The 27,813-nt window shown below is 53.0% G+C and overlaps 2 protein-coding genes across 2 annotated transcripts; both read left to right on the forward strand.

The window, feature by feature from the left end:
* Nucleotides 1–11,287: 11,287 nt before the first annotated feature.
* LOC134298059 (leucine-rich repeat-containing protein 15-like) lies at nucleotides 11,288–18,682 on the forward strand. The gene is made up of 2 exons (XM_062977562.1): nucleotides 11,288–11,367; nucleotides 14,771–18,682. Exon 2 carries the CDS (start codon nucleotides 14,776–14,778, stop codon nucleotides 16,597–16,599), a length of 1,824 nt encoding a protein of 607 aa, XP_062833632.1. The 5' UTR covers nucleotides 11,288–11,367; nucleotides 14,771–14,775; the 3' UTR covers nucleotides 16,600–18,682.
* A 3,580-nt stretch (nucleotides 18,683–22,262) lies between these two features.
* On the forward strand, nucleotides 22,263–26,436 carry LOC100555566 (carboxypeptidase N subunit 2). The gene is made up of 2 exons (XM_016997643.2): nucleotides 22,263–22,673; nucleotides 24,116–26,436. The coding sequence occupies exons 1-2, from the start codon at nucleotides 22,623–22,625 to the stop codon at nucleotides 25,787–25,789; spliced, it is 1,725 nt and encodes a 574-aa protein (XP_016853132.2). The 5' UTR covers nucleotides 22,263–22,622; the 3' UTR covers nucleotides 25,790–26,436.
* Nucleotides 26,437–27,813: the final 1,377 nt, after the last annotated feature.

Below are 27,813 nucleotides of genomic sequence, written 5' to 3' on the forward strand. Positions count from 1 at the left end.
CAACTCACACTCTCTCAGCCTCAAAGGGAGGCAATGGAGACCGGCTTCCTCTTATGAAGAGGCCATGTCTCAAGACAGAGAGGACAAGGCTTCGCTCCAGAAGATATTCCAGCGCCATTTATCCAGGAAAAGGGTGTCTGGCTTTCTTCAGGGAACGTTAAACGATGCCGGGAGGGAGCGGAGGAATGCACGCGGATGAATAATTACAAGCAAGATATGAACTGAAGAGACGCAAATGTTTAACATCCCCCAAAGAATGCCATGCAAACCATTCCCAGATGAAGCATGTCGGGCTGTGATTAACTTATCTAGGAATGAAAGCCATTTCTGTGTGTTCTGAGACCCTGTCCTTCTCATCAGAGTCTTCCCAGGGCTTTTGATGTCTTCTGTCTTGAGGCTATGAAGTCCTTCGGGGCTTTGGGGCCACCCCGCCTCAAGGGCCACCCGCTCCCCTCCCACATGTGGAAGGTCTGCTCGAGCCATCCATCTTACCATAGAATCATAGAATCCTAGAGCTGGAGGGGACCCCCAAAGGCCATCTAGTCCAACCTCCTTCTGCTGTGCAAGAACACACAATCAAAGCCTTCTCGACAGATGACCACCCAGAAGGAGACTTGACTAGACTCCCAAACATGCCTCCTCCCTTGGCCCCATTGCATCCTCATGGGCCTTGTGCCCTCTCCTGCAATGCCCTGCTGTGTCCATCTGTCCTGCCCAGGATTCATCCTTCTGGAGAGAGTCCGGATGGCGGTGATTGGCAGGCGCTGCCAGGTGGGTCCTTGCAAGGAAGGCGGCCTTCCGGTCCAGGAATCCTTCTTGCTCTGGCTTCCTTTCTTTGGGCTGCTTTCCTTGGGCCGCATTTCAACTTGGCAGAGATAACTGGGTTTTTTGGGGGTTTATTTATGCTTCATGGCAGGCCATCTGGAAGGCTTGTTTGCTGAGGATGATGAACAACCGTTAACAAATACATCACCGGATTGGAGGAAACGGGGAGCCAAGGAAAGGCCTGGGAAAGGCAGTGCATGTGCTCAGCAAACAACAACTTCCTCTTGATGGGATTTCTGGAAATGGGCATCTATCTCTGATCCACGCAGCCGGCCCAGGGAGCCTCGCGGGGCCACCGAGTGGAGCGCCATTTCCCTGCCAAGAAGGAAGCCAGACGGCCATGAGCTTCAGCGTCTGCGGTGCGGATCCCGGGAAGCGCGTTCTTTCTGCCTCTTAATCCCAGGATGGATCTGGGGCTTCACCTGCATCCACACCAGGCATGGGCAAACTTCGCCCCTCCAGGTGTTTTGGACTCCAGCTCCCACAATTCCTAACAGGTTCCCAAGGAGGGCCAAAGTTTGCCCATGCCTGATCTACAGTGTACAGCGAATGCATTTTGGCACCGCAGTGGCGCAGTGGGTTAAAGCCTTGTGACTTGAAGGTAGGGTTGCTGACCTGAAGGCTGCCAGGTTCAAATCCAACCCAGGGAGAGCACGGATGAGCTCCCTCTGTCAGCTCCAGCTCCATGCGGAGACATGAGAGAAGCCTCCCACAAGGATGGTAAAAACATCAAAAACATCTGGGCAATGTCCCCTGGGCAAAGTCCTTGCAGACGGCCAATTCTCTCACACCAGCAGCGACTTGCAGTTTCTCAAGTTGCTCCTGACATGGGAAAAAAACACACACACACAGCATGGCTCAATGTGCAGAATCCTGGGAGCTGCCATTTGAAGAGCCGCTAGTGCTTTGCCAGAGAAGGCGAAAGAGCCATGGGAGATGTAGTTTTACAAGATCTTGGATGCAGTTTGACTCCACTTTCACTGCCAGGGCTCAATGCTGTGGAATCCTGGGGGTGTCGTTCAATGAGGCAGTTGCGCTTTGGCAGAAAGGGTGAAAGAGCGATGGGAGATGTAGTTTGAGAAGGTCTTGGATGCAGTTTGACTCCACTTGGATGCAGTTTGACTCCACTGCTATGGAGTCATACATTGAGCCCTGGCAGTTAAAGCGGGGCCAAGCTGTGTTCATTCTATAATGTAGACGCACCCTTAGGAAGAGCTCCCGCTCTGCTCATCAAGGCCCCTGGGAGGGAACAACCTGCCACACCTCCCTCCTTGCAATGGCCTCCCTCGTCTGCTCCTTGGCGCTGGCTGTGACCCTGCCCTAGTTGGAAGGTCCTTCTGGAGGTTCCTAGAATTGGAAAGGACCTCAGAGGCCACCCAGTCCAGCCCCCTTCTGCCAAGCAGGAAGACACAGTCAAAGCCCTCCCGACAGATGGCCAGACAGATTCTGCTTCAAAACCTCTAGAGAAGGCAGGAGAAACTCTACCAGACTCCAAGGCAGCAGATACCATTGCCAATAAGTTCTTACGGTCAGGAGGTTCTTCCTAATGTTTAGGTAGAATTTCTTCAGGGTTTTCCATGGCCCCACGAGGCTCAAAGGACCATCAAGCAGGACATTATTTATTTATTTATTTATTTATTTATTTATTATTTTTACAACATTTCTATCCCGCCCTTCTCACCCAAGGGGTCTCAGGGCGGCTTACAACAACCGGCAAAATTCAATGCCAAACAGATCAATAAAACAGCAACAACACATTTAAGACCATTAACAACTATTCATAAAATACAACACATAAAATACATAAAATACGTTAGTCAGCTAAAACATATAGTTACTTAAAACCACTTTTTCAAGGAGATAAGAGGGGCCTTTCCATAGGACTCTTGTTCGCCCCTTCTCTGCTCCTCTTTTGGGTAAAAATCTTGTTATTTAGATAGATTACGTAAAAGGGCCGGAGATTCTTAAGCCAAGTCTAGATGGTCATCTGTTGGGAGGGCTTTGATAGTGTCTTTCTGCCTCGTAGAAAGGGGTTGGATGTCCCTTGGGGTCTCTTTCAACTCTAAGATTCCATGAAGTGGATGTGGCTGCATTTTATCTATTCTTGTGTCCTTTCAATAGTTTTAAATCTTCCAAATTAGAGGCATTTTCACATTATAGCAAGACCATCCTTTCTTTAGTTGCCATGCATTTCAATATTGAGAACCTCCTTGAATGCCTTGTTCAGAGAAAGGTGGGATATAAACAAAACAGAAACATGTGGGTGGCTTTCCAAATCAGGGAATTCCATGCCCTTTGGAGATATTGTTTGGGATCCGGTTGGTGTTATTGTCTGCATGGAAGCCCTTTGACCTTGTGGTGGTTCCTTTTTTTTTGGCGGTTGAGTAACATCCTCTTTCAGTCCAAAGTTGTGCAAACGGAGTAGACGCGTGTCATTCTCTATTCATGGAAGAGCTGAATGGGCAGCTGAATCACCCTCAAAAGGGTCAACCAGAGGCCCCCTCCCCTGGCTTGGGAAGCTTCAGAAAAAGGACCAAGGCCAGATCTTGATCCTGTCTGTGTCCCTCAATGTCCCTTGTGCACCAATGTGAGCTTTACAGGGTTTTCTCAGGAGACTCAGGGGTGGTTTGGCCGTTCCTTCCTCCGAAATGGTACCTGGGATTCCTGGGTGCTCTCCCATCCGAGTCCTGACCAGGGCTGACCCTGCTGGGCATTCCAAGATCATGCCTTTGAGGAGCTGAGGCTTCAATGCGGTGTAGAGATCTCCCACGAAGAGGAATCTGTCCCCCTCCAAGGCAGCCTCTTCCCCATTCGTCCTAGATCTTGGGTGTTGTGTTAATCCCTGAACGGTTAGACTCAATTTAACCTTCTCTGGGGGAGATTCCACCAAAATGCAGCAGAGTAGCAAAAGCAAAAGCTTTCAAATGCAACAGTTACTTACACGGGGTGAGCAAAGAGAAGCCTTTCAACTTAGGATGGCAATCGATTGCAGAGTCTCAGTAAAAGTTAAAAAAAACCACACATTTATTCAGGTAAAAAGAATTCCATTGTAGATAGAAAGGCTTGGGAGCTGTCTAGTCTACTCTAGACTGGTTTCTAAGGAAAAATAAGAAAAGGAAAAATAACAAACATCTAAATAGTTACATCTTGCCAGGAGAGATGGCAGGACGTGTTGTTAGCTAGAAGAACAAAGGGAGAAGAGAGAACCAAAATGGTTCCAACCTCATGGTCCAGTTTATTGGGGCCATAAAAGACATTCTGACCAATGGGAAGTTAGTGTCCCTGGAGATTCACATTTCTACTAACTTCAAAGTAAGGGATGTGACGTACACAGGAGAGAGTGAAACACAGAGACGCCTGTCTAGGCCTGCTTTGGAAACAGGGAAAGGATTCCCTCCATCTAACTCTATCATCTATCTGACTACATCTAGACTTGAGTAGTCCAGGGTGATTCCCAACATCGGGGTCCGTTCCTGGCAAGCCTCACCCAAAGGGGCCGATTGAGACAGACAGGCAGAGACCAAGAGGGTTGGGTCAGAGATCGCCTTTGTTGCTTCGATGGCCAAAGGAGAATCCCAGACCTGACAGGCAAACACTGTTTACAAATAGCAGTCTTTTGTGGACTTTCCAAAGAAAACGCATTGTTCTGTTTGGTACTAATTACAATCTGCTGTTACACTACTTCGATACACATGCATTGTTGCCATGTTTGCAGCATGTAATTGGCAGATTAAGTATGGTGGGAAGTGTAATGAAGTTTTAATTGGAGGGAAACTTGCTGTGCCTGAGTCCGTCCCCTTTAGGCTGAAGATGGGGAAATGGGTCCCAGTTTGGGGACAATGGAGGCACTGGTTACTCTCAGGGTGAAATAGTCTCGGGGAGTGGGGTCTCCTTGCTCCCTTGATGAAACAATGGGGAGCGTAGCTGCAAAGATGGGCTTCAGGGTGGAATTAATTGTGCCCTGGATGATGGGTTGCCGTCTGATTGTCCAGCTGCATTCTGATCTCATGGCTGAGTGTGCCGATGGGGAAGCGCTACCAAAGTTAGGTAAGGTTGTTGTATGTTTTCCAGGCAGTATGGCCATGTTCCAGAAGCATTCTCTCCTGACATTTCGCCCACATCTATGGCAGGCATCCTCAGAGGACCTTGGTAAATAGAGACACCTCATTGAAGCTGATCAGCATGTCATTGGTGCTGAGCTTGAGGCTGCTGATGTTTTCTATGAAGTGGGCTGAGTCCTTGATGTAGTGCGTAGTGAGACCCATATGGGTTTGTAGTGAGCCCAACATGGCCATATGGAGCTCACATCAAGGCCTTCCAGCCATTAGGAATGGTGGGAGTTGCAGTCTAAAACCTCATTGTCCCATGCCTGCATTATTGACACCACGCATGCCGACAGCGTTCAGTGGGATCTGTGCCCAGGGACCTCCGTCTCTTGCAGGCGCAGAGGGCAGGGGAGGAGGGGGCCGGGACGCAGGGTCCTCTCGATGGGAGATGCCTTGGCCTTGGCCACGTCCGCAGGGACGAAGGGAGGGAGGGTCCTGCCAGTGCTGCCTGCTCTTGCTTTGGCCGTCACTCACAGCTGGAACAAATGTACAGAGGCAGCGGTGGGAGCAGCAGCAGCAGCTCTCATGGCTGGTTTCTATTTTTGTTCCCATTTTTGTGTGATTAATATGTCCCAGGAGGAGGTGCTTGGGAGGGGAGAGGCTTGTGTTCCTCTTTCTGGGCCTAAAGGATCGTGGCCCCCTCCCTCCCTCCACCCCCACAATATAACGGATTTGCTCTTGGATGAGCATGGGGACGAAGCGCCAAGAATAAAGAGAGCGGAGTCTTCTCCTTTCCTTCTGGCAAGCGAGAGGGAGAGAGCGGAAACAGAGCCGTGGACTCGGCCAGGGACACTCCTTGCTCTCCAGGCCAAAGAAGATGGCGGGCAGGAGGCCCAGGGCTTCATCAGAGCATAACAAAGTTGGAAGAGAGCACATGGGCCATCCAGTCCAACCCTCTCCTGCCTTGTAGGAATAGCACCATCAAAGCCCCCCTGGCAGATGCTCACCCATACGCTTCGGGTCCAACCTGTCTTCGAGACCGCATCTCCTTCTATGAACCGTCATGGGCATTGAGATCTGCTGGGAGGCCCGTCTCTCAGTCCCACCACCATCTCCAATACGGTTGGTGGGCATGTGGGAGAGAGACTTCTCTGTGGTGGCTCCCTGGCTCTGGAATACCCTCCCAAAAGAGATGAGACTAGCCCACGCCCTTCAAGCCTTTCAGGAGAGTTTCAAAACATGCCCCTTCAGGCAGGCCTTTGACCCTGTGTGTGTACTCTGACCACCTTGATGACCGCTTCAATTGGGCTGATTCACACTTTGTTATTGAAGATAGCCAGCTTATTCACAGGTTCCACAGCATTTTAGGAAATTTTATAATTCTTACAATTTTTACTGGGATTTTACATGTGTTGTTGTTTTCTATAGTCATGTCAGGTATTTATACTTGTGTATTGTTGTTCCTCTGCAGCACTTGCAGTGCTTCTGGGGGACACCCCGAGTCCCCTGGGGAGATGGTGGAGGGAGGGGAACAAATAAAGATTTCTTATTCTTATTCTTATTCTTATCCAGGCTCCGTTTAAAAGCCTCCAAGCAGAGCCGGCCCAAGGTAATTTTGAAGTGTAAGCGAACACAATTTTGCCCCCCCCCCCCTCCAAACCAATCACAGAAAAAAAAAACATTTGCCACTGCCGCAAATGCCGCGGCCGCCCATCTTGTTCTTCCTAGGCTCGGCGAGATGGGCGGGGCGCCCTCTCCAACCACTGCGCATGCGCCATGCGGCCACTTGGCACATGCACAGTGTTCAGAGAGGGCGCCTTGCCCATCTTGCTCTTTCTTGGCTCAGCGGGGCCGCCGCCTGCCTTGGGATTGGTCTCCAGAGGCCCCGCCAGGCCGTGGAGGCAGGAAGGCCTCTTACCTGCCGCCAGGGCCTCTGGTAACCCATCTCAAGGCAGGCGAGCTGAGCCGAGGAAGAGTGAGATGGGTGGGTCGCCGGAGGCCCTGGCAGCAGGTAAGAGGCCTTCTTGCCTCCACGGCCGCGGCCTGAGCGGAGGTGCCTCAACAGCGCCCCGTAGGTGATGGTGTCTTAAGCAGGTGCATTACTCGACTTACGATTGAACCACCTCTGCCTCCAAGGAAGGAGCTTCCACCAGACTCCTGAGGCAGTGAATTCCACTACTGAACAGTTCTTACAGTCAGGAAATTCTTTCTCATGTTCATGTGGAACCTCCTTCTCTGTCATTTGAACCCATGGAAGGGGTGGAGGGATGGGTACTAGGGGCCAAGCTCCAAGGCAAAAGGGGGGATTGGGTCAAAGCCAGAGCCTGAAGTGCCAAGAGGCAACCCCTGGTCAATCCTGCACTTGGGTGCCACGCTAACTGCCATGGGTCCATCCCGCTGCGCACTGGTACTTTTAGTTCCATGGTGTATTTAAAGTGGGGAATGTAGTGCTGTAATTGCCACATGGATGCAACATGGGACTTGCAGTTTCAGAGGGGTATGAGACTTCTCAGCCAGAGAGATCTAGTGCCTACCCAAAGTACAAATCCCAGGATTCCATGAACTGGAGCAATGCCATTAAAGTGTTGTAATTGGGCACTTGATTTGCAGAGACAAGACTCGATGCTAATGCAGCTGCCTGCCCATGTTTTGCCATTCCTGCCACCTCAGCTGAACCCCTCGATCCAGCCGCTGGTCCCAATAAGAGATCAATGCCAACGCTGATGCCTTCTCCATGGATTTGTGCTTCTGATGAGACAAGCGATAAGATGGAGGCCATGGAGCCGGAATCCTTTCATGCCAGACTGCATTTGGAGTGGCCAGTTTCCCCAACAGAAACATGAACAGAGAGGCAATTTGGGAAAGCCAACACAAGGGGTGCCTGTGGGCTTCTGAGGCACAATCGTGAATTTCCCCCAAAGCCTAACTCCAGACACAGAGTTGGTTGACCATTGGACGGCTGGAGAGGCAAAGGGAGGCCACAGGGAGGCCACTCGGCCCATGCTCAGAGGCCCTCTCCTTGTTGTGGACGATGGCCAGAGCCTGGCAGCTGAGGGGTGGACTCAAGCAGGGCAGAAAAGGGGGGTGGACCGGATGTCCCTTGGAGGTCCCTTCCAGCGCTTTGGGTCTGTGAGCCCACGCTTCTCATGTGTACCCAGAATTTGTGTTTCTGTATTGGGGGACTCAGAAGTGATGGGTGATTGACACTTGCAAATCTGATGTCAAGCAACAGGGAAGTCATTGCTTGGGTCCTCTTTCCCCCATTTTCGAAGATGGAGACAAAACTTGCCTTCTTCTAGTCTCTTTGGAACTTCTCCTGTTCTCCAGGAATTCTCAGGGAAGGCGGTCAGGGGGCTTGAATTGAATTCTGACAGTTCTTTTAATGCCCTTGGGCGTAGTTTGCCTGCTCCTTCAATCCATTTAGATTAGCCAGATAATCCCTGTGCTCTTCTGTCCCTGCTCCATTTCCCCCAAATAAGCACCATTTTCCTTTCGGGAGAAGACAGGGCAAAGAATGTGTTGAGCAATTCTGCTTTTTTCAGCCTCCTGTTAGCATTTCATCACTTTCTCCATTCACGGCTGTATCATATCCTTGTTCTTCATTTTGCTGCAGCCGTAACAACAACAACCAAAAGCCCCCTTGGCATTGTTTCGCTTCCCTGTCATCCCTGAGTTGATCTTGACTGGCCTTCCCACTGACATGATCATGACATGATTCACAGGAAAAGAGGAAAAGGCTGGGAAAGCGTGAGGCATCAGGAAGAGGGAGAGACGGGAAATTTCCCATCTAGAGGGTCACCAAAAGTTGAAGTTCACTTGATAGCAAGTATCATGAGGTTTTTCATTGTTGTACTAAGCCACCTTGGGTAAACAGAGGCTGGATGGCCATCTGCCGGGGGTGCTCTGAATGCGATTTCCTGCTTCTTGGCAGGGGGTTGGACTGGATGGCCCATGAGGTCTCTTCTAACTCTACTATTCTATGATTCTATGAGGCAACAAGTAAACAAAGAGACAAACAAGGCCCTGCAGAGAGCGATGGCCTCCCCTCACAAGCCATGGCCAGGCAATGGCTGCCTCCAGAGTGAAGGTCTGACGTGACCGGAGGGAAGATTTGGGGTGAATATCAGAAGGAACGTCTTGATGGCGGTGTGGGCAGTTGGGGACTGGACCCCATGATGCCCAGACAGGGGCAGGGTCTCCTCCTGTCTCTGGAGTTCTCCAAAAAAGAGTGGACATCTCCCTCTGGCCAGGGTTTGCTTATGTGCGTGTGTGTTGCTTAGATGGAGATCCTGCACCGAAGGAGGTGGTGGTGCCGGGTTCAAGGCTGGGCTTGATGCCCTCTTGGGACCCTTCCAGCTCTAGGCTCTAAGGTACTGTGTTCGGGAAATAGCTCTGCCTCTGGACTAGAATCATAGAATCATAGAATAGTAGAGTTGGAAGAGACCTCATGGGCCATCCAGTCCAACCCCCGACAGATGGCCATCCAGCCTCTGCTTAAAAGCCTCCAAAGAAGGAGCCTCCACCACAGCCCGGGGGAGAGAGAGAGTTCCACTGCCGAACAGCCCTCACAGTGAGGAAGTTCTTTTTAATGTTCATAGAATCATAGAATCATAGAATCGTAGAGTTGGAAGAGACCTCACGGACCATCTACTCCAACTCCCTGCAAGAAGCAGGAAAATCTCATTCAAAGCACTCCTGACAGATGGCCATCCAGCCTCTGCTTAAAAGCCTCCAAAGAAGGAGTCTCCACCACAGTCCGGGGCAGAGAGTTCCTCTGCTAAACAGCCCTTCTCACCGTGAGGAAGTTCTTCCTGATGTTCAGGTGGAATCTCCTTCCTTTCCTGTAGTTTGAAGCCCTTGTTCCCTTGCGTCCTAGTCTGCAGGGCAGTAGAAAGGAAGCTCCCTCCCTCTTCCCTATGACTTCCCTTCACGTATTTGTACATGGCTATCATGTCTCCTCTCAGCCTTCTCTTCTGCAGGCTAAACATGCCCAGCTCTTTAAGCCGCTCCTCATAGGGATTCTTGTTCTCCAGACCCTTGATCATTTTAGTTTCCCTCCTCTGGACGCTTTCCAGCTTGTCCACATCTCCCTTCAATTGTGCTTCAATTTGACTCTGCTTCAAATGCTCCAATGACCGCCATAGGCCACGGGACTCTTCTGGTGCCAGGGGAGAGTGGACAGGCTGCCAGCGAAAGAGGCTGCTCAGAGGATTCTGGGAGTTATGGTTCACCTTTGGGGCTGTGTATATCTCTCAGAAACAATCAATATGGTTTGCACACCCTTTGCCTGCAATCCCAAAAGCCGACATTCTCCAAAACCTAAATGTGGCCACTTGTGGGGCCTGAGGCAGCTGCCCCTTGGCTTCCTTCCCGATGGCTCAGTGGACACAAACCGGCCCTCATGAACAAAGCTAATGGAAATATTGCACAATTTCACCCCCAGACTCTGCGTATAAAGGGTGTTCACCCTTCTCTATGCCATCCAAAGGGTGTGTGTGTGTATTATTCTTTTAAGTTACATACACACACACACATGCTGTATACATATTACACTAGAACAATCTATCCAAACAACTGGAAAGGAATATTGAAAGAGTACTTGATTTGAGAAGAACTCAGTTAGTGTTGACATGGATTGGATCAAGGCTCTTGCACAAGGTCTGATGGATGACTGGCATATATATTCAGCGTTGCACTGTGTTAAATCTTTTATATATTGTATTTTAATGTTATTTAACTATTTTAACTGTTTTATTATTTTATTGTATTATGATATACTGGTATTGATCCTGCCAGTTGTGTAAGCCGCCCTGAGTCCCCTCGGGGGGAAGGGCGGGGTAGAAATATCAGAAATAAATAAAATAAATAAATAAGATATGACAACACGTTTTGACCTGGGATGACCAAAAGGATCTACAGTATCTGCTTTCCTATAGAGGACATTCTGAATTTTTTTTAAAAAATTAGATGATGTGTATAATAATACTTGTGTGGAAGATATGGATGGAACAACTATATCACACACACGCACACATACACAGAGAGAAATATATATGTTTATATCCATATGTTTATCTAACTCTAATCTACTACTTACCAGAGCTCCACAACTCCCACCCCCTTTTTGACTTTTATCTTTTTGTGTGTGTCTGAACAATATTTTATGTCTGTCTGTCCGTCCGTCCGTCCGTCCGTCCATCCATCCATCCATCCATCCATCCATCCATCCATCTATCTATCTCTCGGTACAATAATAAAAGCTATTATCGGACCAAAAACTTTGGCTCGAGAGAGTGCCACTTGAGAAACGTTTCTTGCCCCCCCCCCCCCCCCGCCTCCCCTTGAGCCCCTCCCCCCCCCCCCCCCGCTCTTCTTCCCTTTCGCTGATTCGCTGCTTTTGGGAGTTTAAATACCGGGAGGAGAGAAGGCGCTCCGAGCAGAACCCGCGCCCCAGACCGGACCCGACCCGACCCAGCCCCGCTCCGGACCCAAGACGGTGAGCCCCCCCTCCTGCCCCCCCCTTTCCGCGGGTGGGGCCCTCCAACCCCAAACAGGCCGCAGGCGGGAGGGAGGGAGGGGGCGCGCCCACCGGAGCCACGTCCGAATCCCTGAAGGATGGGTGCCTCATGTAGGGGAGGGGCCGCTTGTGCCCTGTCCGGTGAGGGTTTTCAGCTGGGTGGCCGTCTGTCGGGAGGGGTCGGGCTGTGCCTTCTTGGAGGCAGAAGGGGCCCGGGCTGGATGTCCTCCGGGGTGCCCTCCGACGCTCGCCCCCGACCTCCCCCCTCGGTCCAAGGCAGCCCAGGAGCCCCCAGGGAAACGGGGCCAAACACAAGGAGACTCAGAGTAGTCCACCCTGCTCCTGCCCCCTCCATGGGCTGGTCCTGGGGTCATGTCCTGGCCCTGGTGAGCCCCCCTGCCCCGCTCTGTGGTGCCCGGCCAGGGTGACCTCACTGCCTGCAAATGTGCTGCGGACAGCAGTCCTGCTTGGGAGCCGGGGCTTCTCCCTGCCAAGGCCCAGGGCAGGCTTCCCGTGGCCACAAAGCCCTCTGACCACCAGATTCCCTCAGAGTTTCCATTGGGGCTGGAAATGCTCTCCCCCTCCTCCTCCTTCTTAGTCTCCTTGTGTTTCCACTCTTTGCCCTCAAATATTCAGCCAGCAGGCGCCAAGAGGACAGGATGGAGGAGGAGGAGGAGAAGGAGGCCTAGCTAGGCTTCAGCAGCCCCCTCCCCATATCAAGGGAACCATGGGGAGGGCTCTGGCCATGGACTGCCCACAGGTGAGGCAGAGAGAGAGGCCTGGGCTGGGAAGGAGCCCCCTCCTCGGAGCGGAAGAGCCTTGTGTTGTGGTGATATCTGAGCCGTTAGAGTCAATGTTATCCTCTCTGGGGGAGATTCCACCAAAATGCAGCAGAGTAGCAAAAGCAAAGCTTTCAAATGCAACAGTTACTTACACGGGGTGAGCAAGAGAAGCCTTTGACCATTTAGGATTGCAATGGACTGCAGAGTCTCAATAAAAGTTCAAAAAGTATTTATTCAGGTAAAAATAACTCCATGGTAGATAGAAAGGCTTGGGAGCTGTCTAGTCTACGCTAGACTGGTTTCTAAGGGAAAATAAGAAAGGAAAAATAACAAACATCTAAATAGTTACATCTTGCCAGGAGAGATGGCAGGACGTGTTGTTAGCTTGAAGAACAAAGGGAGAAGAGAGAACCAAAAATGGTTCCAACGTCATGGTCCAGTTTATTGGGGCCATAAAAGACATTCTGACCAATGAGAAGTTAGTGTCCCTAAAGATTCACATTTCTACTAACTTCAAAGTAAGTGATGTGACTTACACAGGATAGAGTGAAACACAGTGAAGCCTGTCTAGGCATGCTTTGGAAACAGGGAAAGGATTCCCTCCATCTAACTCTATCATCTATCTGACTACATTTAGACTTGAGTAGTCCAGGGTGATTCCCAACACCTTGCCTTCTTGGCTTCTTGCAGAACAACAGGAGGCTCGAAAGAGGACACACAGAGAAAGGGGGCTGTGCCTCCCAGACCAGGCCGCAGTGGCTTTTGCACAAACTCCCCGAGAGCAGGTTTATCAGGCAGCCCAACAGTCACACACTCCACACACCCATGGTCGCACATGGTGCCCAGCGGAGCAGCTCTTTAGCAGTGATAAGGCTTCAAAAGACCCCCAGTGCCCCCTGGTCCTTCTGCCAGCACTTGCGATCTCCTCTCACCTGGAAAGAGGCCATGAAAGGGATCTCGGAGGCTTGGGAGAACACAGGTGGGACAGGAGTCAATAGGGTGACGTAGGAGCTGTAAAAGCCAATGTAATTCTGGGCTGCATCAGGAGGAGTTTGTTGCCTAGATGCAGGAAAGTCCTCGTCCCGCTCTCTTCTGCTTTGGTCAGGGCTCTTCACCTGGAATTGCAGCCCTGAGTCTAGTTCTGGGCAACGTAGTTCAAGAAGAAGATGGAGAGGACGGAAGGGAGTCCGGGAAGGGCCACCCAAGTGATCACAGGTCTGGAAGCCATGCGTCCTTATGAGGAATTCCTTAGGGAGTTGGGTGTTTAGCGTGGAGGAGAGAAGGTTCAGAGAAGAGGACAGGAAAGCCAGGTTTAAACACTGTAAAGGATGTCCCTTGGACGAGGGGCTCCATTTATTTTCTGCTGCTCACAACGGCCCTCTCCTCTCTACCTGGTCCTTGCCAGCAGGCCTCTCTTTCTCTTACACGAACACACAAACCAGAGAGTTTCTGGGCTAAATCGGTGGAGAGCCTCGTAGAACCGCAGCAGACCGGCCGGCTGCCACGAAGTGGGGTGTGGCTGGTGGGGCGTCAACAGGCTCAGATGTCAGTGGCATGAAGCACGGCTGAGGGAGAAATGGCGCATCTGCTGCGTTTGTGCCACTCCCCATCCGTTACACCAGGCACGGGCAAACCATTCCTAACAGCCCCAGGCCCCTTCCTTTCCCCCCCTCAGCTGCTAAAGCCGGAGGGTAAGCTCTCCTTTTCATGGAGCCTGAGAGGCCACCCAGCCCACTTTGGCCAGGCAGGAAGACACAGTGCAGGCCCTCCTGACAAGACAGCCACCCAGCCTCTGCTTAAGAACATTTGGAGGACTCTGAGGCAGCAGTGGGTTCCTTCTTTGAAAAGCTCTTACTTTCAGGAAGTTCTTCCTCACGTTTAGATGGCACCTCTTTTCCTGGTATTTGAATCCACTGCTCCAGTGTGTCCCAACCTCTGGAGGAGTTCAAAACAAGTCTATTCCTTCTTCAATGGGGCAGCCATTCAAATATTGAAACATGGCTGTCATGTCCTCTTCTCTCGGCTTTCTCTGTGATTCACGACTTCCAAGGCCTTTGACCTTTTATGGACACTTTCCAGCTTGTCCGTATCCTTCTTGAATGGTGGTGCCCTGAAATGGACACCGTATTATTCCATGTGAGGATCGGACCAAAGCGGAAGAGAGTGGGACTTCCTTGGGTCTAAGACCCTGAGCTCCTTTTGATGGCACCAGAAGTGCATTGGCCTTTGTAGCTGCTGCTGCATCACATTCCTGGCTCATGTTCAGCTTTGTGCTCCACTAAAATTACTCAATCTATTTCCCTGTTGTCATTTTTTTCTGCCTAAGTGTAGTACCAAATTAATTGTTGAAATTGTGTTAATTTTGGCTCAGCTCTCTAACCCAGACATGGGCCAACCTCAGCCCTCCAGGTGTTTTGACTTCAACTCCCGCAATTCCGAACCTGGAGGGCCAAGGTTGGCCCATGCCTGCTCTAGCCCATTGAGGCCGTTTTGTCTTCCGGGGTGTCCACCTGCACTTGGGTCGGCATGCCCTGTACCTGCCCTGTTTCAAGGCCCCTGCTTCCTTCCTTCCTTCCTTCCTTCCTTCTTCCCTCCTGCAGGCCCCATGGACACGCTCCGCCTCCGCCCCGGCTGCCCGGTGGCCCTGCCCCTCCTGGCGGGGTCCGTGGCCCTCCTCCTGCTGCTCGGCCCGGCGGGGGCCCAGTGCCCGGCGCAGTGCTCCTGCTCCCGCGCGGCCCAGGTGGAGTGCTCCGGCCCCAGCATCTCGGAGATGCCGCTCCCGCTGCCGGGCGACACCATGAGCCTGCAGGTGGTGAACACGCAGGTGGCGGAGCTGGGGGAGGCCGCCTTCGGGAACGCCTCGGCGCTGATCGCGGTGCGGATGGAGAAGAACGGCCTCTGGCGGCTGAGCCCCGGGGCCTTCCTGCACCTGTCCTCCCTGCGCTACCTGAGCCTGGCCAGCAACCGCATCCGGGAGCTGCCCTTGGAGGCCTTCCAGAGCCTGGGCCGCCTGGAGTCCCTGCTGCTCTCGGGGAACCAGCTCCAGCGCCTGCACCCGGCCCACTTCACCCAGCTGGCCCACCTCAAGGAGCTCCAGCTGCAGGGCAACCAGCTGCAGGCCGTGCACCCGGGCGCCTTCGACCAGCTGACCTCCCTGGCCCGGCTCAACCTGGGCAAGAACCGCCTGGCCCGCCTCCCTCCCCGGCTCTTTGCGCAGCTGCACCGGCTCCAGGTCCTGCGCCTCTACGAGAACCAGCTGGCCGAGGTCCCGCCCCGGGCCTTCGAGGCCCTGGCCGAGCTGCAGGAGCTGGGCCTGCACCAGAACCGCCTCCGGCAGCTGCCCCCGGGACTCTTTGCCCACAACCGCAAGCTCCAGAAGCTCTTCCTCTCCCACAACCGGATCGAGGCCCTTCCGGAGGGCCTGCTCCTGGACCTGCCAGAGCTCTCCCGGCTCTCCTTGTTCGGCAACGCCCTGCGGGAGCTGCCCCGGGGCACCTTTGGCCCGATGCCCGGCCTGAGGGAGCTCTGGCTCTACGACAACCAGCTGACCGCCTTGACTGACCACGCCTTGGCCAACCTGACCCAGCTGCAGCTCCTGGTCCTGAGCCGCAACCGGCTGCGCTCCGTGGCGCCCTCCGCACTGGCCGGCCTGGGCAGCCTCCTGGAGGTCTCCCTCCACACCAACCAGCTGACCTCGCTGGACACGGAGACCTTCAGGGGGCTGGACAAGCTGCAGAACGTCTCCCTGCAGAACAACCGGATCGAGTCCCTCCCGGGGGGCCTCTTCCACCACAACCCCAGCCTGATGACTGTCCAGCTGCAGAACAACTCCCTGCAGACCCTCCCCGGGGGCCTCTTTGACCGGCTGCCCCACTTGCACGAGGTCAAGCTGCACGACAACCCCTGGCGCTGTGATGGGGAGATCAGTGGCCTGCACGCCTGGATGCGGAGGAACAGGGCCCTCCTCGGGGGCAGCCCCCCGCTCTGCGCCTCCCCTCCCCAGTTGGAGGGGCAGCCCATTTGGGAGGCATTATTTGGTCCCGAGGTCACTGAGGTCATTGATATTACTGATGTCACTGAGGTCACGGAGGGGTGGACCCCCACCCCAGGCCAGACGGACAGCCCTTCTTGGGAGGGCCGGCCAGAGACCACGGTGGCGCCCATCCACCTCCAGCCCTCTTTGGACAGTGAGCCTGGCAGCGCAGACTCCTCCTCCGAGCCGGAGACCCCGGGACCGGCCACTTTGCTCCCCAGCCCTGGCAGCCCTGGCCCTTCGGAGGCCGAGGGGGGCATTTGGGGCCTGACCCGCACCCAGACCGGGGTGGTGGTCACCTGCATTGTGGTGGGCTGCGCCTTGCTCCTGGGCTCGCTGGCCGCAATGGCCTACTACAGCTACCAAAGGAAGGACTCGGGCCACGCCAAAGTGTAAAGGAGGCTCAGAGGAGCTCTCAGAGACTCATTTGACACTGGTGGCAGTGGGAATCCATATCTCTTTTGCATCCCTTCTTCCAGAAACTGACCCACAGGACTCAGTGGGCACCCAGTTTGCCGCCTTTCCTGCTGGCATGGGACGAATCTGGGGCATATGTGGGGTGGATGTGGCTGCAGATTCTCTCCCCATGCACAGCTCTTCTCGATCTTCTGCACACATCTTGCAAGCGGGGGGCCTGGAAGGCTTCGAATCACATAATAATGGAGTTGGAAGAGACCACAACTCCCTCTGCATTCTGCAGTCAGGAAAGTACAACTCAGTATAAATGGTTTCCGTGCTGTGGGGAGTTTCCATGGCTGACCTCTATAGAGAAGAACCCCCCTTTGAGTGACAGCTGACCTTGGAGTGGAGGTTGTCCTTGGGGAGGGGGCTTCGGCCTGCAGCAGATGCACCAACGCTTCTGAGGCTCTGGCTGCACAACCCCTGGAGCAGCATGGGGGGCTCTTGGGTGCCTCCATCTTTCAGTGCTTTTCTGGCAATACATTTTTGGAAGGACTGCAGCCCAGCACAGGGGAAAGGAAGCCCAGGATGCCCTTCTGCATAGCTTTCCAGAGGGAAGGTGGCCTCTTTCCAGAGCATCAGTTAGGGAGGGGGCTGCTCTGTGCATTGCCCTGGCATCGGCACAAGAACTAGCAGGACCCATCATGGGGGCAGGGGATGCACTCGCGGGTCATCTGGAGGGGAACCCCATGGGTCATTTAGACCCTCCACAGCCACACGTGGGCATGTGGCCATCAACACAGAAGAGTGTTGGGAATGGTTGGGCCGTTAAGCTCTAATCACCCTCTTTATGAGATAAATTCCCATTAAAATAGCAGAGTAAAAATTGCAGCAACAGTGAGACTTACTCGGTGTGAGTTTTGGAAGGCCTCTGTGTCATCAGGAAGGCAAAGGGATGCAAAGTTAGCTTTAAAGTTTAAAAGCATTTATTGAGGTAAAAAGAAATCCATTGATGGATAGAAAAGGTTTGGACCTAACTATCTAATCTATCCTGTTCTAATAAACATAGACGGATTAAAATAACAAAGCTCCAGATAGCTACATCTTGACTAATAGAGGACAGAGGTGCGTCCTCTCTGGAACAAAGCAGGAAGCTGGAATGGCGACCAAGCCTCGTGGGTCGCTTCTTCTCTAGGGCCATAAACATTCCAAAGGCCAAATTGGGGAAGTTAGTCAAAGCCCTAGGAGACACATTTCTAGAAACATCAAAGGGTGGGCTGACCTAAATAGGATGGGAAGCAGGAAACAATGGTGAATCCTATCTAGGCATGCTTTGGAAACGGGGAAAGGATTCCCTCAATCTAACTCTATCATCTATCTGACTACTTTTAGACTTTAGTCCAGGATGATTCCCAACAAAGAGTCCCCTCCCTTGGAAGCCCCCTCCCTCCCAGACCCAGTTTAGGAGAGTTGCCCCAGATGGGTTGAAACCCAAGATGCTCTTGCCTCCAAGTGCCAGCTTTTGAACCCGAGGCTCCTAGAGCTGGAAGAGACCTCGAGGGCCACCCAGCCCCACCCCTTCTGCCTTGCAGGGATACACCACCAAAGCCCTCCAGATCGATGCCCTTCCAGCCTCCTAGAGAAGGAGGTTGAACTGGACTCTAGACTCTGATGCAGGATTTTCCCATGGTTGAATGCCTCAAACCGTCAGGATGTTCTTTCTGATGTAGACTGAATCCCTCTTCCTGCTGTTTGAATCCATGGCTCGGGACTAGTGTGTGTGTGTGTGTGTGTGGGGGGGGTCCCCACGGTGGGAGGGGGGTTAAGGGGCCTGCTTTGCTCCCTGGTTGGGTCTCGGGCACCCCATGTGCCCCCTGCAATGGGGAAAAGAAGCTTCCTGCCCCTGCCTGAGAAGAGGCCCCCCACGGCAGGACTTGGGCCGGGTCCACTGCAGGAAGGCTGTGTGCTGCGTTGAAGCCAATGCTCCTTTGGGTCCGGCCGGCAGCCTTTGAGCAAAGCCAAGTGTCGGCACAGTTATGAAAGCCTTCAACAGGAAACTATGCAACCGTACAAACCGAAACCTCTCTCCGTGTGTCTTTTCTTTGGGTTTTCTTTTCCTTGCTTCTCCCTGGTGCCGCTCTCCTCCCTTTGCCATAACGGTAGCCCCGGGCCTGGCCAGGGATGGTGGAGGCAGTGGGGGGGGGGGGGGGCTGCTTGGCATCCCTCTCCCTTTGGCCAACGTTTCCAGTTCCCCCTCCCTCTCAGACAAAACACTCCCGGGCTCCTTTGGGGACACAAGAGTCCTTGGAAGCAGGAGCGGCTCTTGGAACATCTGCGGAATCTATTTAAACCTGCGGCGATGTTGCCAGGCCCTGTTTTATCCCCAGCCAAGTTCTGTGAGCAGCAGAATATGACAGAGGATGGCAAAGAGGGAGGGAGGGGGGAGGGAGGTGCATTTAGAGCCAGGGAGCCATGCAGAAGGAGGGGGCTCCCTAGGGACATCTAGTCCAACCCTCGGCCAGGGCCAAGACAGGCACATCCGAAGCATCTCTTGTAGGGACTATGATCCAGCCTCTGCTGTGAAGAGCGCACAGCCATCTATCCAGAGAGTCCTTTCCATGCTCTTCCCCAGAGTTCACTCACAAGCCCAGGCCAGGCGCTCACGGTGGACTAAAAGGCTCCCCTGTATTGCCCAGTGAGCTTCCCAGGTAAGCCTCCTGCGTGACCCCAGATGTGGCCATCCTCCACCAGACTCCATCTATTGCGAAGCCCATCATCCTCTCTGTCAGTGTGCCAGTGAGAAGTACGCTCCTGTTTCAGCACTACTGGAGCATTTCCCTCTTGCCTCTCTGCCTGCCACAAGCCCTGCAGAAATTTATTTATTTATTATTTATTTACTACATTTATATCCCGGCCTTCTCACCCCGAAGGGGACTCAGAGCGGCTTACAAATTGTATTTCCATACAATTCATATTATTAGCATAGTATAATACTAGCATTAAATTACTACATTGTACTATATCAGTATATTGTAAAATTATTAGTAATATTACATTTAATGTATAATATATAATTAATATTATTTCACTGTATTATTATCAGTATTATATCTTAATACATTATAATATTATCAATATTATGTTATCCACAAGAGGTCTATTGTTTATATACAAAATATACAGAAATGTGCAAGAGAACACTTTGAAGGCATGAAACACACACATACAATGTTTTGAAGAGAGGACAAGAAACCCTTACAATGTAGTTTCAAAAGCACAGGGAGGTAAGCCAACCCGCTGTCCTTCAAGAGGATCAAAGCCCTCTCTGCCTTTGCGAGGCAGGCTGCTCTGGCCACGGGTGCTGAAGACGGCAGGGTCCCTTGTGCCCATGGAGGCCAAAGAAGGGCAGGGCTGACCGTGAGGGTTTCAGCAGGTGCTGCTCCCTGTGCAAGAAACCGCTGCTGAAATGCCCTCGTCTACACAACCATGATAGAGTCCTAGAGCTGGGAAAGAGGCCACATGGGCCATCTAGCCCAACCCCCTTCTGCCATGCAGGAAAAGCAGAAAGTACAATGGACAGGAATGCTACTCTCTCTCCCGACTTGGCCCAGTCAAGTGTTAGTAGCCCCTGGGCACCCACTGGCCCTACGCTTTGTGCAGCCTCTCCAAGGACTGCCTGGTCCCTCTGCTCTCAATGGTAGGAATAGACCTCGAAATCCATCCAGTCCAATCCCTTTCTGCTCTTGCTATGCAGGAAGACCCGATCAAAGCCCTCCTGGCTGATGGCCACACCGAGGCTGGGCTGCCCTCTGTTGGGAGAGCTGGAAAGGTGCGCTGTCCCTTCAGAAGAAAGCTCTAGTCCACCCTCGCCCTTCTTTGCTCCCTCTTCAAGGCCACGTTCACTGATCTTACACAGTCCTTCTGTAAGCAGATCAAAATGGCAAAGCAACACAAACACACTGCTTTTGTCCCTCTGCCCCTGAATCTGGCCCATAAGAGGAACTCTGGTCATGGAGGCAGGCAGATACAAGTCTGCCACATTTCAAACACGTTTTCTGCCTTTATCCACAAGGATTTTATAAACACATGCATCTGAGCATGTGCAGAGTGTTTTACAACCCATACAGGGCTGGCATCTGCTCTGCTTCTCCTCCTCATGTGGGTTTACAAAGAATGTGCCATGTGGGCAGAGCCCGGCATCTCCTCTCCGCAGGCTGGCACATTACAGCCCAGTGGCCGATGCCTTTCAAGGGCCTGGTGCCACTGGTCCAGTTACCAACCTCAGTGGAAAAGAAGCCCAAAGTGGAACGGGCCATTTTGGACAGAAACCGCCAGGTGGCAGCAGAAGGCCCTGAAATGCCTGGCTCACCTGCAGGAGGCCCTGGGGGGGCAAGGGGGGGGGGGCTCCTAGCTTTCTCCCAGATTGCGAACAATGGCCCTGGGACCCCTAAATACATATTGAATTTATTTATTTATTTACAGTATTTATATTCCACCCTTCTTTCTCACCCCGAAGGAAACTCAGGGCGGATCACATTGTACACAAATAAGGCAAACATTCAATGCCATATAACATAGAACAGAGACAGACGCAGAGGCAATTTAAACCACCTCCAGCTTCCTGCGGGTATGCTTGATTCCGGTCTCAAGGGGAGCAGCTGCTTCATCATCCACTGTGATGGCAACTTCTTCATTCCAACGGTGGCTGGGTGATTTTTATGGTGTCATAAATTAGCCTCCCCACATATAAGTGGTACCTAAATTTCCTACTTGATAGATACAACTATCTTTCAGGTTGCTTAGGTCAACAACGAGCTCACCCTGCCATGGGCTGGCCTCGAACTCATGACCTCTTGGTCAGAGTGATTTATTGCAGCTGGCTGCTAACCAGCCTGAGCCACAGCCCAGCCCGATTCCTACACCACTTTCCTCATCCTGGGGTGGGGGTGGGGGCTCAAAGCAGTGAACAACATAATAAATGTCAAAGATTCAATGCTAACACACACACACACACATATATGGTAAAGGTTTTGCCCTGACGATAAGTCCAGTCGTGCCTGACTCTGGGTGTTGGTGCTCATCTCCATTTCTAAGCTGAAGAGCCGGCATTGTCCGTAGACACCTCCAAGGTCATGTGGCCAATGGCAGGACCTTCCAACCAGAGCAGTACCTATTGATCTACTCACATTTGCATGTTTTCGAACCACTAGGTTAGCAGAAGCTGGGACTAACAGCGGGAGCTCACCCCACTCCCTGGATTCGAACCTGCAACCTTTCGGTCCACAAGTTCAGTAGCTCAGAGCTTTAACATGCTGCACCACTGGGGATTCCATATACAGTAGAGTCTCACTTATCCAACACAAACCTAACTTCAAAGTTTCATTATCCTCATGCTTCATCACTGTAATTGTATGAGCCCCCGGTGGTGCAGTGGGTTAAAACCTTGTGCTGGCAGGACTGCTGACTTGGAGGTTGGGTTACTGACCTGAAGGTTGCCGGTTCAAATACAACCTAGGGCGAGTGCGGATGAGCTCCCTCTGTCAGCTCCAGCTCCATATGGGGACATGAGAGAAGCTTGCCACGAGGATTGTAAAAACATCAAAAGCTAGGCAACGTCCCTGCTGACAGCCAATTCTCTCAAACCAGTTTCTCAATTGCTCCTGACATAAGAAAAAAACCCCAAAAACCTGTAACTGTGACTCAGCATTTACAATACTTTTATCTTGAGAATAGGTTAGTATATTTTCAAACTCCGACACCCACCCCCAACATTGATGCCTTTGCCAATGGCAGTGTCTGTGCCTATGCACACGTGTGATCTCTTGGGACGTGTGTCCAGTGGCAGCTGCCCTCCGGCGGTCACTCCCACCTGCTTTACGCCCAGGCCCCTCTGCAGCTGCCAGCCCTTGCCTGGAGTCTCTGCCTCTGATCGGCCGGAAGCAGCAGGTGGGCAAAGCACGGCCGGTCAGTGACTCCGTGCCGCAGATGGTAAACACCACTGGACAAGGGGCCCGGCCGACATGGACGAGGACAGCACGATGGCGCTTCCGGGGAGCCCTGCTGCATGGAGGGTAAGGGTCCAGCAGGGACCCCAAAGGGGAGGGAAGCAAAGCTATTATTATTACCTATGTTTAATTAGGTAAGGGCCCCTGGTGGTGCGGTGTGTTAAGGTGCTGAGCGGCTGAACTTGCAGACCAAAAGGTCATGGGTTCGAGTCCGGGGAGTGGAATGAGCACCCGCTGTTAGCCCCAGCTCCTGCCAACCTAGCAGTTCGAAAACATGCCACTGTGAGTAGATCAATAGGTACCGCTCCGGTGGGAAGGTAACAGCACTCCATGCAGTCATGCCAGTGGCCACATGACCTTGGAGGTGTCTACGGACAACGCTGGCTCTTTGGCTTAGAAATGGAGATGATCACCAACACCCAGAGTCGGACACGACTGGACTTAACGTCAGGGAAAACCTTTACCTTTACCTTACCTATGTTTATTTATCCTCCTCTTTTTCTCTCTACAAGGAGACTAAGCAGCTAAGCAAAGCCAAGCCAAGCCAAGCAGGGGGGCTCTCCAGCCAAGCAAGGGCTTGTAGGGAAGGGGGGCTCTCCTGGGGGGACTGTGCAGAAAATATTTGAAATTTAAGAAGCCCCTCCTAATATGGGAAACGACCCAGCCTTTAATTCTTAGCATTCTGCAGAATGGAGAAAAGAAGTTCCTGGGCAAAAGGCAATATGAGCAGGAATGGATAACTTTGTGTATTTACGTAAAAGCTCTGTTGACTGGCTATGACAAACAGCATTGCATCATTAATGCATCAAGAAATTAACATAAAAGTAGGTGTGAATATTTGTATCTAATGATGGCTCTTTTTTCCTTTATCTGATTTGTATCAGCCCGGGCTGTGGCGCAGGCTGGTGAGCAGCCAGCTGCAACAAATCACTCTGACCAAGAGGTCATGAGTTCGAGGCCAGTCTCTGTCTTTGTTCTATGAATGTTTGCCTTATATGTGTAATGTGATCTGCCCTGAGTCCCCTTCGGGGTGAAAAAGAAGGGCGGAATATAAATACTGTAATTAATTAAAAGTCTTTCCCCCTCTAATTGGTCTGTAGTAGTCAATAGAAAATAATGTCTTACCAAAGTCCTTCCAGGCTTCTTTGCCCCCATTGAGAAAACCACTTTATCCTCTTGGCATAATTTTCCAAAATGGGACCCAATGGGTCATCCAGACTCACCATCTTTTTATCAAATAGGAATGTAAAATCAGGATGTTTGGCCCAAGAGACACAAGCGGACCTTGGGCTGGCTCTTGTACCGAGCACGAAACACGCCTGTGGCCGTTGCCTGCAGGCTGAGCTCTGTAGGCCAAAAGGACGCATTGTACACAATGGCTACCCGTGACCTCTGACCCAGGCTTCCATGGCCCCTTCCCAGCCTGGCTCCCCCTCCACTTCCACCCAAGGGCCTCGATATTGACCGACTGCGCGACTGACGTGCTTGTGCCTTCCCTTCCCTTGCAGGGCAGAGGGACCCCCGGGGGCCAGGCCCGCCCCCTCCGGCCGCCCCTGCTGCTCTGGCTGCTCCTTGCCCAGCTGCCCAGCGCGGCCCCCTCCTGCCCGGAGTCCTGCCAGTGCTTTGGGAACACCACCGTCTTCTGCTCCGAGGAGTGCCTTGACCACATCCCGGAGGGGATCCCGGCCAACGCCTCGCAGCTCTTCTTCGTGGAGACCTCCCTGGAGACCCTCCTGAGCGGGGCCTTTGCCAACGGAACCAGTAGCAATGCCGCCCTCCGCAAACTGGTCTTCCTCTGCAGCCCCCTCCGCTCCCTGGGCGAGGGGGCCTTTGCGGGACTGACCGGCCTCCGGGAGCTGGCCATCTCCTCCAGCCAGCTGACCGGGCTGCGTGCGGAGAGTTTCCATGGCCTGGGCCGCCTGAGGGTGCTCTCGGTCCAGTTCAGCCCCGTGGAGACCCTGGAGGAGGAGGCCTTCCGCCACAGCCCGGCCCTGCGGGAGCTCCTCCTTCGAGGCAACCGCATCAGGGCCCTCCTTCCAGGCCTCTTCCGCCCCATCGGAGGCCTGGAGACCCTCTCTCTGTCCCAGAACAGCCTCCCCAACCTGCCGGAGGGGGTCTTTGACTCTCTACCTCACCTGCGGGTGCTGCGGCTGAGCGACAACAACCTGTCCTGCCTCCCCGTCGGGGTCTTCCACCACCAGGTTGATCTCAGGGAGCTCCACCTGGATGGGAATGCCCTGGCTGAGCTCCCTGCGGGGGTCTTCTCCCAGCAGACCCACCTGAGGAGGCTCCACCTCCAACACAACGCCCTCCGGGAGCTGCCGCCTGCCCTTTTCTCCTCAATGGCCAACCTGACCTTCTTGCTCCTGGACGGCAACCGGCTGAAGGAGCTGCCGGAGGGGCTCTTCCTCGGGACCCCCAGCCTGGTGGAGCTCTCTCTGGCCCACAACCAGCTGGAGACCCTCCCAGAGGGGCTCTTTGGCACGCTGCTCCCAAACCTGTCCGTCCTGACACTGTCCCACAACCACCTCCACAGCTTGCCCACCGGCCTCTTCCAGGGGCTGCAGGACCTCACGCGGCTGCAGCTGGGCCACAACAACCTCACTGGGCTTCCTCGGGAGTTGCTGGCCAACCTCAGCAACTTGGAGGTCTTGGACCTGTCGCACAACCAGCTGGCGACCGTTCCGGAGGGCATCTTTGATTCCAGCTTTGCCCTCTTCTACATATCTCTGAGGGGCAACCCCTGGGCCTGCGACTGCCACCTGCTCTACCTGGCCGACTGGCTCCAGTATGCCGACGACTTGGTCAATGCGCACGCACTCTGTGGGAGCCCGACTCACCTCAAGGGGCTCAGCCTCCCGGGGGTCAAGAAAGAGCAGCTGGTGTGCCCCCGGCGCCCTCCTGGACCTGTCCGCTGCCGGGTGGAGGCCCAGGACCCCTCTGGGGAAGAAGAGGCCAGCGCCCTGCCCCACTGCGCCTACCAGGACCCAGAGGGAGCCCTCCGCCTGACCTGTGGGCCAGACGCCTGCCAACAGCTCAGGGTCACCCTTCCTGCGGCCAAGGGCACTGGGCAGCACCTGAGTGGGAACTGGACACTGGGCTCCGGCTGTGGGACACTGAGGGTCCAGGTCTCAGTGACCATTGAGAAGGAGGAGCCCGTTCATGGGAGGGAGGCCCCGTAAGCACGCTCGGGGCAACCGTCCTCTTCCAAGGGCCACTGCCGCCAGCAGGCCAAACATTCAAGACAACTCCTTTGTCGCAGAGGACCACAGCTCACAACAATGGCCAAGTGAGGGGAAACACCCCCCCCCCCCCCAGAATGAAGTCACAGCCCCTCATTCATGACGAAGGCACCTCCCTGTCTCTGCCCCTGTTCCGAGTGTCCCTCTGAAATGTATGGGGAGTGTGTGTGTCTAGGCAGGATTCCTGGAGGGCCAAATGACTGCCCGCATCCCCTTGCCCTTTTTTTGGGGGGGGGGGGTGGCATTTGCAGGGATAAGACATTGAACCCTCCTCCCACAAAGACTTTTTGACCTCTGCCAACTTCTTGTTGACTTGTGGTTCTGCAAACAAAGGAATCCTCTGCTGTGCTTTTAAACCTTTTTGTGTCCTGCTGTCATTTTGATCTCATTGCCTTTTGTGTTGGGATTTGTGCGCCTGGTGTTGAAATCGAGCTAGAATTTGGAGGGTCTTGCCCAAGGGGAGAGAGAGAGCCCATAGACCCACCAAAGGAAAAAGGGTCCGATACCCTGGCGAGAAAAGAGAGCCTCTATGATAAGAATTCCCCTTTCAATTTCCCAAATAAATCTCACCAGAAAGTTGAAGCAAACGCCACTGAGTTGTTTATTGCGATCTAGCTGGAAAGGATGTCAAACCTCGATCATTCGTCAAGCAGACATGCCATACAATGCCTGGGCTGTGGTGCAGGCTGGTGAGCAGCCAGCTGCAGCCAGCTGCAACAAATCACCAAGAGGGTATGAGTTCGAGGCCAGCTCAGAGCCTGCGTTTGTCTCTGTCTTTGTTCTATGTTAAGGTATTGAATGTTTGCCTTATACGTGTAATGTGATCCGCCCTGAGTCCCCTTCGGGGTGAGAAGGGCGGAATATAAATACTGTAATTTATTTATTTTATTTTACAATGCATTACAGTACATTTTATAGTAAAAAACAGGGCGGTCAACTTTGAATTTCCCGCTCCTCCCCCCCTCTGCTGGCTTCACGCCAATTGGCCGTCGTCATCAGCTGGAAAGGAGGCGTGAACGCCTCGGCCAATCAGAAAGCCAGCGCCGCTTCAGCCTTTCGGCCAATCAAGACAAAGGAGGCGGTCCAAGCAGGAGACAAAGGACCAGGAATGGAATTTTGAGTGGATTGCATGGCTTGATGTGTGTCTGGCAGTTGGTGATAACACCCCCCCCCCCCCCCCCCCGCCCCGAGGTCCTCAAGCCAGCTAGATATTATTTCCGATTGTGTGAATAGTCTGACGTGGCTGTCAGGATCCAGTTTTTCTAAAGACTGGATATGAAAACAATTAGGCGAGATCTTGATGACAGTTTCGGCCAGGGTGTGGAGATTAAGGAAGAAGCAGTTTGGGACAATCCTAGCTTTCCGAAGGTGGACTGTCCCTTCACTGGAATGTGAAAAGATCACCGGGGTCACTTCCTCCAGTGGCCTTGCTCCGATGCCTGGAGGGGTCCCCATTGTTCTTGTTCACGCAAGGAGTTTCTGATGGAGTCCTTTGGTTAAGTGATTATTTACCCTCAGAAGTGAGGAGGCTTCCCTGAGGGCTGGGGGTGCTGGGGTGTCGGGTTCTCTTCTCCCAGTTGTGCTATGGGTAAGTCTTCCACCAGAAGAAAGCACCAAGACACACGCTGGTGGATTCCAACAGGTTTTTATTGTACAGAATACCAGAACCTTCTCTTTGGCCCATTTATATAGGGGCTCTCACATACCAGAGGGTAATTGAGGTTTTATGGCTGGCCCGTTTTATGGCTGGCATCTGTTCTTTGTCAGCCGACCAGAGATGTCAAAGTTTGGAGATCATGACATGGGGTCACGCCAGGTTGGCATTTCATATTTCACAGTTCATGTAGGGGACACGGGGAAAGGGAGACATATGAGGGATACATTCATGAAGGAGTAAATCATATCAACCCACCCCTCCCACCAGAATGTCCAGGATAAATTCATATACCATATGGGACAACATG

Source organism: Anolis carolinensis, chromosome 3, assembly GCF_035594765.1.
Source record: "Anolis carolinensis isolate JA03-04 chromosome 3, rAnoCar3.1.pri, whole genome shotgun sequence".
NCBI lineage: Eukaryota > Metazoa > Chordata > Lepidosauria > Squamata > Dactyloidae > Anolis > Anolis carolinensis.

Bases quoted from the DNA above. Each gene is read 5' to 3' on its own strand.
- LOC134298059 (XM_062977562.1), top strand. From the start codon at position 14,776: ATGGACACGCTCCGCCTCCGCCCCGGCTGCCCGGTGGCCCTGCCCCTC.
- LOC100555566 (XM_016997643.2), top strand. From the start codon at position 22,623: ATGGACGAGGACAGCACGATGGCGCTTCCGGGGAGCCCTGCTGCATGG. The intron at 22,674-24,115 runs GTAAGGGTCCAG...CTTCCCTTGCAG, and splicing joins GGAGCCCTGCTGCATGGAGG to GGCAGAGGGACCCCCGGGGG.